The sequence below is a fragment of the Mauremys reevesii genome, linkage group 9 (genome assembly GCF_016161935.1).
Source record: "Mauremys reevesii isolate NIE-2019 linkage group 9, ASM1616193v1, whole genome shotgun sequence".
Classification (NCBI taxonomy): domain Eukaryota; kingdom Metazoa; phylum Chordata; order Testudines; family Geoemydidae; genus Mauremys; species Mauremys reevesii.
The window spans coordinates 63,131,560-63,145,405 of record NC_052631.1 but is presented as its reverse complement, the minus strand read 5'-3'; the positions used below and the strand labels follow the sequence as shown (position 1 = coordinate 63,145,405).

The 13,846-nt window shown below is 48.2% G+C and overlaps 1 protein-coding gene across 1 annotated transcript; it reads right to left on the bottom strand.

Moving 5' to 3' along the window:
* Positions 1-230: 230 nt before the first annotated feature.
* Positions 231-12,858, bottom strand: LOC120371241 (regulator of cell cycle RGCC-like). Its single transcript, XM_039486807.1, has 5 exons — positions 12,718-12,858; positions 6,774-6,929; positions 5,871-5,951; positions 4,085-4,147; positions 231-1,982 (listed from the first exon to the last, which is right to left on the bottom strand). The coding sequence occupies exons 1-5, from the start codon at positions 12,737-12,739 to the stop codon at positions 1,975-1,977; spliced, it is 330 nt and encodes a 109-aa protein (XP_039342741.1). The 5' UTR covers positions 12,740-12,858; the 3' UTR covers positions 231-1,974.
* Between the last annotated feature and the right edge of the window lie 988 nt (positions 12,859-13,846).

Sequence of the window (13,846 nt, the reverse complement as noted above, 5' to 3'; positions counted from 1 at the left end):
GCTGCTAACACTCCCCTGAAGCACAGTAATTTTCAAGACCATCTGACTCAGCATGTCATTTTTGGAGCTTGTATAAAAAAAGAAAAGTCTCAGCCTCACCTATTACACAGTCACTGCTCCGCTGTAATAAAGAATCTAGGGGTCAGAGGATGCAGTCATTGCATGAGAGACACCATGCCCATTGAAGACTTTCAAGCATCCTCGTTGCTTGGCTACTTCTGTCTGAATGCTGCAATATTTCTCAGGGTGACCCAAGGGTCAAACATAGCCCATGTGGGAGAATCACTTAGCCCCAGCTCTCATCACAGATCTTTTGTCCATGGGGTTAGGTGCAATCCTATAACTACAAGATTACTTGAGTGCACAGCTCTGCGACTCCAGGAATGGGAAAGCCCTGGAGGCAGCATTCACAGAGCAAATCCACGCTGAGTGAAGGCTCCACAAAATCCTTTTATTCATAAAATACATGCACGTCTGTATAAAAATTTTAAGAATCATCCTTATTTTACAATATGTACAACAGAATACAAGCATTCATGGCAGAGGCACTTAGGGTCTGAAGACATCCAGTAAACAGCTGGGAATTTATGAGAAAGTAAGAACCATTGTCTGCTTATTTAGGCCAGTGGTTTTCAACCTTCTTTTCATTTGCAGATCCCTAAAAAATTTCAAATGGAGGTGTGGACCCCTTTGGAAATCATAGTTCATGGACCCCCAAGGGTTCATGGACTACTGGTTGAAAAACCTGATTTAGGCAATAACTATCTTCTTGAACCTGAAGAGAGACCTCATTGCACAGATCCTCACCTGGAGGTACTTTGACATTGCTTCATGGAAGTCAATGGAGAGATGTCAATTTATGGCAGCTGAAGATCTGGCTTGGCATCATTATTAAAGGTTATTTATTAGGCTTCAACAGCCTCCTTTGGTCAATATAGATCAACACAAAATTAAGTGTGGTCAACTGTAGAGCTGTGACCCAAATCCAAAGTTGAGGGATGTTCAGCTCTGGTGGTTTGCACAGTCCCATTATACCTTATAGTGGAGATCCAGAGGGTTAGTATGGGTCTCCCTCTACTCTTAAACTACAATAAATGGCAATCAATTGCTAGCCTAGCCCATCTTAAACCTTTAGGGAAGGTGCTTAGAGCATGAGCAGACACTTAGCCAACTTTAAAATGGAGCTGCCCCCCCAATTGCTGCAGGTGGTATTTGCCAGCAGAGCTACCACTGATGCCAAAGACAGCCCTGCAGTGTTAAAGTATTTCAGGAGGTTCATTCAGAGAAAAACCGTTGTCCACAGGCCCAGGAAATACTGTACAATTTCTCAGAGAGGACCCTGATGGAGCTGGGAAATAAAAGGCTTCACCCTGCTTTCCTTCTCATCACAGATGGGACTCTGGACTCCATGGGTAGCTTACCGTGGCTTACAATCCCAGCACCTGGAATTCTGCTTCGAGTAAAGATATCTCCTCAGAACACTCCACCCCACCCCTTCCCCTCAGAGACAGGGAGACAATATATTGGGAAGAGGCGGGAGGAGTGCTATGGGTAACAGCTGGAGAAATTTTGCCTTGAAAGTGGAAAGTTTTTGTGGTTAGTAGCCCACCAAATGCAGAAGGAAACACACCAATGCCAGTACCTAAAAATAAAATCCCAACCCGCAGGTGCCCCACCCTGAGATGAATCAGTATTTGCTATTTATGCTGATTGTCTGAAGAGGAACAATCAAATGAGGCAGAAGGAAACCAGCCAGGATTCTGAGGCATGATGGATTTGCACTTCAGGTCTGTCATTGTTGCTGGACAGTTGCTCTGCAGATGGGAAGTGTGCCTGTATTATCCTTGCCCCATGGGGTATGAATTTGAGACCCTGCTCTTCCAGAGTAGAACATGAAAGGATGGGGTGGAACAGTGAGAAACATCTCAGATCTGCCATAACCTCTTCTCAAAACTCCAGGCCAGAGACAGCATCTCACATCTCTGCAGGGCAAAGAAAAATGTATTGTTAGGCCACTGAACTCAGCCAATGCAAAGGAAACCCAAACCCTGGTGTGTAGTGGTTAAAGCAGGAGACTGGGAATCGGGCCTCCTGGATCCAGTTCCTGGCTCTGCTTGGGGTTAACAGCCAACATTTCAACATTGACCAACTGATTTTAGGTGCCAAGTTGTGTTCCCCCCTCACCCTAGAAGTCACATTCAGGGGTTCTGAGCAGCAAAGGAACTCCAGGGGAGCTGCTCAGCACATCTGAAAAAACAGTCAGACCCTAACTGCCTTAAGCTGGGCACTAAAAAACGACTTTTGAAAGTTTGGGCCTTAATTGTGTCTCAGTCTCCCCATCTGTAAAGATGGAAACCAGCCATCCTGTAAAGTGCATGGAGATGCCTCGGTGCCAGGTGCTGGAGGAGAGCAGCATTTTGTTATTACTGCCTCTCTCCCAAGTGAGCTGTTATGAATGGGAAAGGATTTGATTTGCAGCTTTTTACTCATTCTAGGAGAAGTGGGCCAGAGGTTGTGGTCAGTATCCCTGCATACGGAGGGCAGAAAAGGGCAAGAATTTCCCTTAGACAAAAATGAAGATAGAAACCCTCTCCCACCTGCATATGTAACCCTTCCCCAACCAGGTTTCATTAGCAGGGAGCAATGCAGCAGGCAAAGAGTTGCAGGAAAGATCTCTCACTCTGCTCAGCAAAGGCCAGCGTTACAGGCCCAGAGGTCAGTGTTTGTTCAATAGCAGCCCAGCCCCAGCTTGCTGTCCTGTGCACCACAGATTATCCTATATGCTGGACATCCACACTGGTTTGATTTGTTTTAAGCGCAGCCGGCTGCTGGAGTGAGGGGAAATCCAGCCTGGGCCAGCTCTCTCTGGGGGGTTTCCTGCCAGCACCAGCACAGCACAAGACAAATGTAATCAGGAAGTGCTGTCATTTCCCCTCTCCTCTCAGGCTAGAGGGGGGCTGCAAGGAAGCAACAGGGGTGCAGAGCTCGGGCAGCAGTTTGCCAGGGCTGCCCTGAACACACCGGGCCAATGTAGTCCTGAATGATGGAGACTAGAATTCATCACCTGTGGCACGCCCAGCACTTCACCAATATCTGTCAGGCCCCCCAGCCACCTCCCTCAGGACAGGATCATCACCCCCACCTGACAGATGGGAAAGGGTGGTGCAGAGAGAGGAAAGGAGAGACTCACCCAAGGTCACCCCAGCAGCTGAGTGGAAGAGACTAGAATGGAATCCCAGCATGAAATCCTGGCTCCATTGAGGTCGGGGGAGTTTTGCCCCTGACTCCAGTGGGGCCAGGATTTCACCTGAAATCTCCAGATTCCACTAGTGTTTAATGCTGGTGTTTCTAACAAGCCTAAGGGAGTTAGGTGCCCAGGTTTATTGATTCCATGGGAGCTGAGTGGTGCTTTAAGGCAGGGGTTCTCAAACTGCGGTCAGGACCCTTCAGGGGGTCAGGAGGGTTGTGAGCTGTCAGCCTCCACCCCAAACCCAGCTTTGTCTCCAGCATTTACAATGGTGTTAAATACATAAAAATGTGTTTTTAATTTACGGGGTGGGGGGAGGGTGTCATACTCAGGCTTGCTGTGTGAAAGGGGTCATCAGTACAAAAGTTTGAGAACTACTGCTTTAGGGGATTCAGGCACCTAACTCCCATTGAAATCCCACCCTTAAACACTAGATTACATTCCCTGCCATGGCTGCCTTGTGCCAGACTAACTCAGGAGGATACACTGTAGCCTAGTCACCACATTCCAGCCCAGGGGCTCTGCAACCCTGGAGGCAGCAGGCCAGAATTTACACCTGCCAGGTTTCCATGTTCTCTGTCAAGGTACAATTCCTAACGTTAGAGGAGAGAAGGATGCAGCTGCCACAGGACAGGCGGAGCTCCTGCAAGGGACGGCACAGTGTGGAGAATGGGGAGAGGCATTGTCAGACACAGTCATGCCTAGGGACAAATCGTCAGCCTGGATCAGTCGCCATAGTTCTATTGACTTCAGGGGAGCTGCACTGATGGCCAGCAGCAGAGGATCTAGCTTTCAGTGGTCACCAAAACGTGGCAGAGATCGAGACTCCATACATACCCTCTAGCACTTTATCCAGATCCGCAATGAACTCCTCCAGCTCCTGTGTGTCCCCGAGCTTAGCTAACAGAGGAAAAAGATCCATGGTCAGATGCTTGGCATGCCACACTCATCCCAGTGCAGGTCACAAAAGGGATTCTCCTCAGCTTCTTCTGCCCATGGCTGCTCAGGCCATGCTCTATTACTGCTTTCAGAACATCCATTGGCATGTCACAAGGATTTGGAACATCTGGGAGGTAGTTTATAGATTAGCCTGAGACTAGGTCTACACTATGAACTAGGGGTGTGATTCCCCGGCTTGTGTACACATACTGGTGCTCACTCCATGCAGCTGCAACAGTGGAGGCCCGGTAGCATGGGTAGCTGCAGCAGAGGTGGCTGAGCTCTGCCGAGTACATACCTGCTGTTTTAAGGTGGGTTTGCACTCAGCACGGCTCAGGCGTGCCTCCTCTGTTACTACCTGGGCTACCCAACTACCCTGCTCTTTATACTCATGCCAGCGCTCACTGAGCTAGGGCGAGCATGTGTACATGAGCCAGGGAATCGCATCCCTAGCTAGTAGTGTAGGCATAGCCTTAATGTGAAATCTAACTGGGTTGTGGGGTACTTCTGATGGCCAGTCTGGAGTACAAATGATTGTTCTGCCTGGCATTATTGCCCAGGTCCTTTGGAATGCCTTAAACCAAAGCACCGAGACTTCACGGTAAGGTGCATATACTGTGATCTTTACTGATCACATCAGCCCTGCATGAGCACTTAATCTCTCAAGGCCCTGCACTGTACACACTTGTTTTAGGGCAAAATGTGGGATGGATTTTTCTGGGGCTAGTCTTTCCAAAATCCTGACTAGGAATTGAAGAGCCTGAGGAATGATGGTGGTATCCCCAGAGACATCTGGGAGAGCATCAGACACCTAAGCCATGGTCCTTTTATTGTGGAATGGAAGTGTGTGTAGGCAACTCTCCCTAATCTCCGAATCCTCATACAGATTCTGGTCTCATTTCTACAGGGGACACAGGATGTCACCCCAGAACAAACCTTCTTAGAGGTCCTTCCGCAACCACCAGCCTGTATCCCCATTAGCACAACCAGTTCAGCCACTGAACCCAGCCAACATGCTTCTTGGGTTTAGGGTGGCCCAAAGGGGTGTCACCGGGACTGATGGGCTGAACTTAAGCGAAGGAAAATTCAGGTTGAATAGTAGGAGGAACTGACAGCTTAGAGGCAAGGTCCCCCTTCTCCTCTCACTTTCACTAGAGTGAGTAAGGAGTGACTCCATGCAAGTCAGTGGCATTCTGATGTAGAAGGAAAATCAGGGCTACAGACCCAAGTATTGCTCTTGTTCCTGTGCCATGCAAGGCACAGCTTCTGAGATCACCCTCTGCTGAGCCCTCTGTCAGTGCCAGGGCTGGGTGACCCTTTCAGTAGCAAGGTTCTGGGCTGGGATCCATGAGTGCCGAATGGACCCATCAGATCTGATTCCAGCCTTGATCAGAAACATAGCTCGGTAACTTCATGCATGTTCTGCAATTCAGAGGGAGTCAACTCTACTCTCTATTCCTCACAGAACATACCCCGCTAGCCAGGATTCCCACATAAAAACATGGATGCGCTGCGGTTACTGATCTGAATGCACCTTACCTTTAATGCATTCAATTTCTCTAGGGCCACTGCTGAGGGAATGGGCTCAGATCGTGGATACTTCTACCATGAGGGCTCTTTAAATAGAATTCCCCAGAGTACCCCTTGAAGAGAACTTTTTGATGGAGATCTGTCCTGGTCTTACCTTTGGAGTTAGCAATGCTGGCCGACGTATTGAGATCTTCCTCACTGGAGTTTAAACTGCTCCCCGGAGACGTGCTGGTACCTGCAGACAGAATGAGATCAGTCACTGCACCGAGGCATCATCTAGCTCCAAGGGCCACAGGGGCATTATAAATATGCCAGCAGGGGACAGGGGCCAACATGGTGAAACATGGATTCCCAAATCTATCTGCTGGGTCCCACTTTCTGCCAGCTGAGCTGCTGAACTGCATCACTCTTGCTACAAGTCCCAGCTGCAAAAGTGAATAATGCTCTTTTACCAGCCCCGCAGGGGCCAAATTCAATCTAATAGGATCCTCTGCAGTCTGGGTGTGATGGTGAAACACAGTGATCTGGAACTTCACTGGGATTATCACAGGCACATGGGGGCAGAGAAAGATCAGAGAAGTGGGTTTTGGCCCAAGACCCTGGTATGTTATGCAGCAGTGAAGCCATTAAATCCCCTCACAAGGGGGATACAATGCAGAGGCTGACAAACCCTTGACTTTAAAGATGCGCCTGTCAGGCACACAGATATCACAGCCCCTCAGAGTAAGCACAGATGCTACCTAATAAAGCCTTAGAGGGAAGAGACCCATGAATGTGTGGCCAACATGGGGATGCTCAAAGATGGAATGACCTGGAAGTTGAATCACTGAACAAAACAGAGGTGCAGCCACAGACAGTTGGGGAGGTAAAATTGCCGGAGCCCTACAGCCACATTCAAGGGATCTCCAGCAAGACAGCCAGTGGTTGGGTGGGGAATGGAGGAGGCAGACAAGTTCCCCTCATCTCTCCCAGTGGGTTTTCCCCAGTGATGCAACACCCCACCCCGGGTGAGCACCATGACTCCTTTTATTCTGCACCAACAATCCCCAAAACTCACTTTCTAGCTCATCGATGCCGCTGTCATAGACACTGGGGAGAGTCCTTCTCTTCAGCTCCTCCAGGTGCTGCTCATACTGACAAACTTCACCTTTGTCAAAGTCTTCAATCACCTCGTCGAACTCCCTCAGGAGGTCATTGAGGTCATCTGGCAGCACTGAAGATTCAACAGATCAGCCCAGTTTATCATTCGGAGGCAACAAGCACACACCACACCACACCACCCCGCCCCGGAGTGCTTCTGGGCAGGGTGGGAAGGAGGATCAGGATATCAGAAAGAGAGAAATTATGGGGTAAAGGAGGAAAGAGGTTTGCTATGAAGCTTGGAAATCAGATGACATGGGGAGAAGACAGATGTCCTGGGTGGTAGGAGCTGCATGGGAGAAGGCTCTTGCACCAACAGTGGCCAGATTTTGGGGGAGAACTGGGAATTCAGTGCACTGAGCAGAGCAGATAGACTAGGAGCCTAAAGTCAGTGACATTATCCTAGTGTAGAGCCCATGTGAGAGTGAGTAGAGTCAGGCCCTGGATCTGAGTAAGGGGGAGGGACTAGAAAAGCAACTTTGAACTGATCCATAGAGCAGAAGAATGTTCCCATAGGATGGCCACCTTTAGCCACATACATAATGGAACACAGGAGGAGCTGCTGCCTGGGTGTGCCTTTATCTACCCCCAGCATTCCCCGCCATGGACACCCCAGCAGCCAATCCCAGTTATGATCTCAGCATCGTGGGTCAGATATGACCATCAACCCCTTGCTCTCAATTATCCCTGTGATTGACTGGCCAACATGTCCTGATCAGCCAATGGCTGTGCAGCCACTCATTTGCAATAGTGCTCATGAGTGTGACCTGAGGACACAAGGGCTCTATCTACAGAATAGTTGAAACTATGTCAGCAACAGCGCAGATGCAGTTGTGCAGCAGAAAGTCTGAGATAGACCCTGGGCCTGACTCTGATCTCACTTACTGCTTTACCCCAGTGTAATGTCACCAATTTCAATAGTTACTCCCAGTTTACACCAACATGAGATTGGAATTAGATCACACCAGTTCATTGGATTCCTCTGAGTGTTTTTTAATGGGCATGGGAGAAGGGAGGGGGGAAAACCAAGGGATGTAAATTTGTAGAGGAAACTGTCAGGATTTTAAAGGATCCCTGTATTTATTCCTGGGGAGCCAAGTGAGTTTCCAGAACCAGCCCTCCATCAACGTGCAAATCAAGCAATATAAATACAATTGGCAGAGTCTCCTCTATAATTTGACTTCCTTGTTGCGAAGCTAGGAGCTGGGACTGTAAACTTTGGCAATTCTGTAGGAGAAAAACCAACATATGAAAAGCAGCAGGGAGTGCTGGGAAAGTTGTATGGTCATCCCAGCCTAGGGGCAGAGCAACAGATGCACTCCAGGATGTGTCTGAGCAGACCCCAAGCCACCAGCTTCAGTAACGGGACAGACAACTCTTCCCCACCCCTCTCAGAACTTTTTCAGCCTCACTCCACCCAACTGCTATGGGCACCAGCCTTCTGGCTAAGGAGGGCTGTAAGAGAACCAGGAATTCTAGCCAGCTAAGGAGCAGCAGGGTCGCTGATGCACGGTGCAAGATTCTTCTTCCTCCTTGAGGAGTGAGCATGTTGCTTCTGCAGCTCCACCAGCAAGAATGTGCCAAATGCAGCTGGGAGCAAATAAGAGCTACTTCCACGGACTTCAGTGGACATCCCCAGGGCCGCCCAGAGGATTCCGGGGGCCTGGAGTCTTCGGCAGAGGGGGGCCCTTCCGTTCCGGGACCCGCCGCCGAAGTGCCCCGAAGACCCGCGGCGGCCTCCCCCCCGCCGCCGAAGCGCAGCCCGGTCTTCGGCGGTAATTCGGTGGTGGGGGGCCCCCACTGCGGGTCTTCGGGGCACTTCGGCGGCGGGTCCCTGAACGGAAGGTCCCCCCGCCACCGAATTACTGCCGAAGACCGGGCTGCACTTCGGCGGCGGGTCCCGCTTTGGCGGTAATTCGCCAGTGGGGGGTCCTTCCGCTCCGGGGCAGAAGGACCCCCCGCCGGCGAAGACCGGGAGCGGAAGAAGCTCCTGGGCCCGGCCCCGCAAGAGTTTTCGGGGCCCCCCCGGAGCGAGTGAAGGACCCGCTCCAGGGCCCCCGAAAAACTCTGGTGGGGGCCCCTGTGGGGCCTGGGGCAAATTGCCCCTCTTGCCCCCCCCCGGACATCCCACCAGCAGGTTCATCAGCACTTTGTGTCTGGTTGTGACAATTAGTTTGGCTACAAGTCACATCACCACTGACTTTGACCGATTGAGCCAAAGTCCTCCCTGGTTTAACTCCATTGCCTTCAGGAGAGTTACAGCAGGGAGGACACTAACCCACTGCCATTTTTCCCCAATGCAGCTGGCCTTGAAAAAAGAAAAAAAAAATCTTACAGAGTAGCCTTGGAGTGTAATAAAGAAGCAACATTACAAGCTTGCAGAAAGAAGAGCTGAGCGGATGCACCACAGGATTGCAAGAGAGGCCACTCTTCAGCGCATTTACAAACCACTGCTCTACACTACACAGAGCCAGATTCTGCTCTCCCTGAGAGTGGGGTAAGTCAGGAGTCCCTCCACTGGGAAGCTGGTGTGTGAGCAGAAACAAGCCTGTCAGCTGGGTCTCTCTAGCCACCTATATATAGGCCCATCACATCACCATAGTAGCTGGCTGGCTCACAAACATTAAGAGGCCAGATCCTCAACTGCTGGAAACCTATATAGCTAATTGCTCACTGGGCACTTTGCAGAGAGAGCTTAAAATAAGATCTTAGCTTCAAAGAGTTTACAATATAAACATTTGCTCTGATCTCTGAAAGACTATTGAAAGCTTCTTCTGTTCACACGCACTCCCTCCTCAACTCACAATAGAATGTGCTTATGGGACCCAAAGGTTTTGATGCAAGCCAACTTGAGCAAGGAAAAGCTTGTCATGATTAGGTTTTGTATGGAATACATTCTCCTCTGAGTTGGAGACCCCCTGCAATACTCATGAAGAATAGGGCAAGTTTAAGATGGAAAGCCATCCTGCTCCTTTATCCATCAACCAACCTTCTTGCTTTGCTGGCTTCAAGTCAGGGGCGGCTCTAGCTTTTTTTCCCCTGTCGCAAGCACGGCAGGCAGGCTGCCTTCGGGACTGGCGGACCTCCTGCAGGCAAGCCACCGAAGGCCGCCTGACTGCCGCCCTCACAGCGACTGGCAGAGCGCCCCCCCCCCGCCCCCCGCAGCTTGCCGCCCCAGGCACGTGCTTGGAGCACTGGTGCCTGGAGCTGCCGCTACTTCAAGTTCAATCACATCCTTAGCATCACATACAAGAGCCTATTGTCTGTGTGCTCATTTCCTCTGAGGTTTTCTTGACAGACTTTTTTTTTGTAAATATAGACACCCTTCTGAACTGTATGAGAACTGACGTTCTCAACTGAAATGGATCCTGGTGAGCTACTGAGATCCACAAGCTGGGTTCTGATTTCATCTATGCTGGGGTAAATTAGGTTTAATTCCACTGAGTTACTCTGGATTTAGCTTAGCTGGGATCCAGCCCTATCTTTGTAAATTCATGGCTATTTATTTAGAGTACCACTGGAAGCTCTCAATGATCACCCACGAATAACAGCTTTCAGAAAGATCAGAAAAATTCTCCTCCTGCATTTACAGCTTAAAATTAAAACCACTTACAAAAAACACAAGCACAGACAAGATAATCGAGAATGTAATGAAGCCTGACTTGTGTGTGGGTGTGCACGGGCATGTGCACGTGTGTGCATATATGAGTGAGAGATAACGGTTACTGCCCCGATCCTCGTGCTGTTTCAAGAATGAGGCTAACGGTACACAGGTTATCTGCAGATGGCAGGAAACATACACAATGCAACTTCTATAGACCAGCAACTGTTTTTAGTTAGAGTATGGCAAGAGGAGGTAGAATTGTGCTGCAAGAGCGCCTGCTGAGTGACATATCTTGGCTCTCTGAGAGTCCCTAATAAATAACTTGTTTTGTGGTTCTCACCACAGTTTAGAGGGGGAAACCTTTAGAATATTTCCCTAGTCTTCAGTAAAGCAGTCTACTTTTTTCCCCTTCCATTGTACAACATGTATTTACTCTTCTGGGCAGAAATGCAATGCAGATAGGCTTCATGGGGAGAAAGCTGCCGAAGAGAAGTTGCTGCTTGGAATAATTAATGGCTAGTAAACAGTTTACAGGAGCGTGATCCCAAGATGGGTCCCCCCCGTCTTGGAAGGAATCAGGGTTAACAGCTGACTTGCCTGCCCATGAGAGGGGAGCTATGGGCTTTGTGGTTCAATGAGGCAGCCGCTGCTCTGTACCCTTTAAGTCTGGGAGCTGGAGCTGCCGCTCACTATCAGTACACTATCAAGAAAAAAAAATTGGGGGAGGGGGGATTTTTATCAAAATGTGGCTGTGTATGGATACTGCTCCCTGCATGCAGGGACACAAATCCACAAGAGCTACTACCCATCCTTTAACATTCATGAGGAGGAGAAGAAGGAAGAAGTATAACAACACAGTCCGATCCTGAAATCCTTAATCCATTGAAGCCAGTCAATGAGCTGAGGATCAGGCCACAAAATTCTATCCAAAGGGTGAAAACAGTTCCACATAGAAGTTTACTCTTATGAAATGTTAAGCTACAGTGAGTTATAATCCAGAAAATAGCTCACACTAGCTTCGTGGAAGGCATAACAACGAGGAGTCCTTGTGGCACCTTAGAGACCAACATTTATTTGGGCATAAGCTTTTGTAGGCTAAAACCCACTTCATCAGATGCATGGAGTGGAAAATACAGTAGGCAGGCTGTATTTTCCACTCCATGCATCTGATGAAGTGGGTTTTAGCCCACAAAAGCTCATGCCCAAATAAATGTTAGTCTCTAAGGTGCCACAAGGACTCCTCATTATTTTAGTTGATTTTTTGTTCACATTGTTACTATTTCAATAAGAGAAAAGGAATGTCTCTTCATGACAAACTGTGACCTGGACATTTATTTATTTCTTCCTTTCTTTTGAAATTTGGTCTGAAGTACATTTGTTTTCTGGGGCTGAAAGATGCTGGGAGGATACTGTTGCAAGATCATAAAGATCAGAGAGATATATTTTAGTTGCTGTGTGATGATTTATATGAATTATTGGGAGAAGAGTCTATGTGTAACTTCATTTTTAAAATATCTCAAGGATTACTTAAGGCAAAGGGTAGGCACTCCTTTTTCATTGACTGTGTACAAAAACTAAAAGTAAATACACATACAACATGTATATCTAAGATAACACCTTTCCCTCTTTAGTATGAATGAAGAGCTGAAAGAACAAGCTCATTGTAATTGGTTTAAAAATAAAGCAGCAAGTCTCTGGCATTTTATCTCTGATCAGGTTTTAGGTTAAGGGCAAATAATCAAAAATACACACAGCATATTGGATTTTTTAAAATAGCATGTGGAAATAATTCTTGGATATGAATTGTTTTCAAGAAACCCTTTTTTCAGTTATTTAACACTATTTATGATGCTTTATTGTGATTTTTTTTAAATCTATAGCAACAAATTATATTGAATAGAGAGAAGTTCTATAAAACGAGGATGAAGGGAGATCTTTTAAAAATACAAATACACTAAACAATTATTTCTCCCCACTAAGATCAGAGGTAGTGATGCAGCCAATTCATACTATAGCATTCAAACCGATGCACCAACTTCTTTGATATGATCCGTTTTTAAAAATTGGATTTTCTAAGGATGACGTGCAAGGTTAAACATATAAAGCGCTACGAGGTTTTTAACAAACAGCCAGAAAAGGTCAATAAGAGTTTTCAAATACATTAATGAATAGAAACATTTGCATTTCAGTGATCAAATATAATTGTAATAACTCACAGTAGAAGGGGGAAGTTAATACAGAAGAAGGCAGCACTAACCTGCATTGTTCATGTTCTCCATGATCAGCTGAAAAACCGCTCTTCTCTTCTGCGGAGAAAGACAATAGATCACAATATGAAACTGACTAAATTCTAAAAGCTATTTTCACACAGGCGCGGCAAGTTTTGTGCTTTCGGCCACGCCCCCTCCTTCGCTCTAAGCCAATCAGAGGGCCGCTCGCGGGGGCACGCCTAGCAAACCCCAGCAGGCTGTCAAGAAGCGGCGGCTGAAAGAAGGGGGGTTTCTGTGAATGGAGTGGAACGTGCGTCCCGGAAAGAACGCCGTACGTCCGGCTGAAAAACAATACCCTCCGCGGCACCGAGCGATCGCTTAGGATCCTGCAGACGGGGCCCGTGCAGGGCACCCTGGGGGTTATAGATCGGAGGCCTGGGAGTATTTAACCAGGGTGGGGGGGCGTGTGGAGGAATTTGCAGAAGAGAATAAAGTCCTGGAGGGCGTGGGGTGTGGCAGAAAGGATGAAAACCTTGGTGACTCGGTAGTGGGGGTTGCAGAAAGGGCTAAAATCAGGGCGGGTGTCTGGGTGTAATAATACCTTGGTGAGGCAGTGCTGTGTCTGGGGGGGTATTAGGAAAAGGCAGAGCCATTGTTGGCGGTGATTCGCAGGGAATCTAGACAGAGCGAGGATGAAGCATTTACGAGAGGGAGGGAGGGAAAGAAAGGTGTCCAGGACTGTGTGCAAGGGATAGGAGAATAAAATGTGTGCATGCAGGTGTGCACGCAAGAGAAAGAGTGCTCAGTCGGACTCGGGGTGCAAGCAGAGGGGATGGATACATCGCTTAATGGTATGTGGAGGCATCTGAGGGCAGGAGCTGAGGGATGGGCCCTTGTCAGCATTACACAGCGTGGACAAGTCTTGAAAAGTACCAAAAATGTGTTACATCCTCCTACAGTTGAGAGCCCTTGTAAAGAGGGCTTAAAGTGTTCTGGGCAGAAATGATTTCACACTATTCAGAGAGGTGAGGAGGTGGGGGACTTCACCAGTCAGTAAAATACCCTTTTCTCAGTGCCTTCTTCCCTCCCAAGACTCCAATTCATAATGTCAAAAACAAACGAAAAAGCAAAACCACCTGCCAAAGAGCTTACTTCGGTAGGTTTCATGTTTCCAGT

Coding starts and splice junctions, on each gene's coding strand:
- LOC120371241 (XM_039486807.1), bottom strand. CDS start 12,739: ATGGAGAACATGAACAATGCAG. Junction 6,930..12,717: donor GGAGAACATGAACAATGCAG/GTTAGTGCTGCC, acceptor TTGAATCTTCAG/TGCTGCCAGATGACCTCAAT. Junction 5,952..6,773: donor CGGCATCGATGAGCTAGAAA/GTGAGTTTTGGG, acceptor TTCTGTCTGCAG/GTACCAGCACGTCTCCGGGG.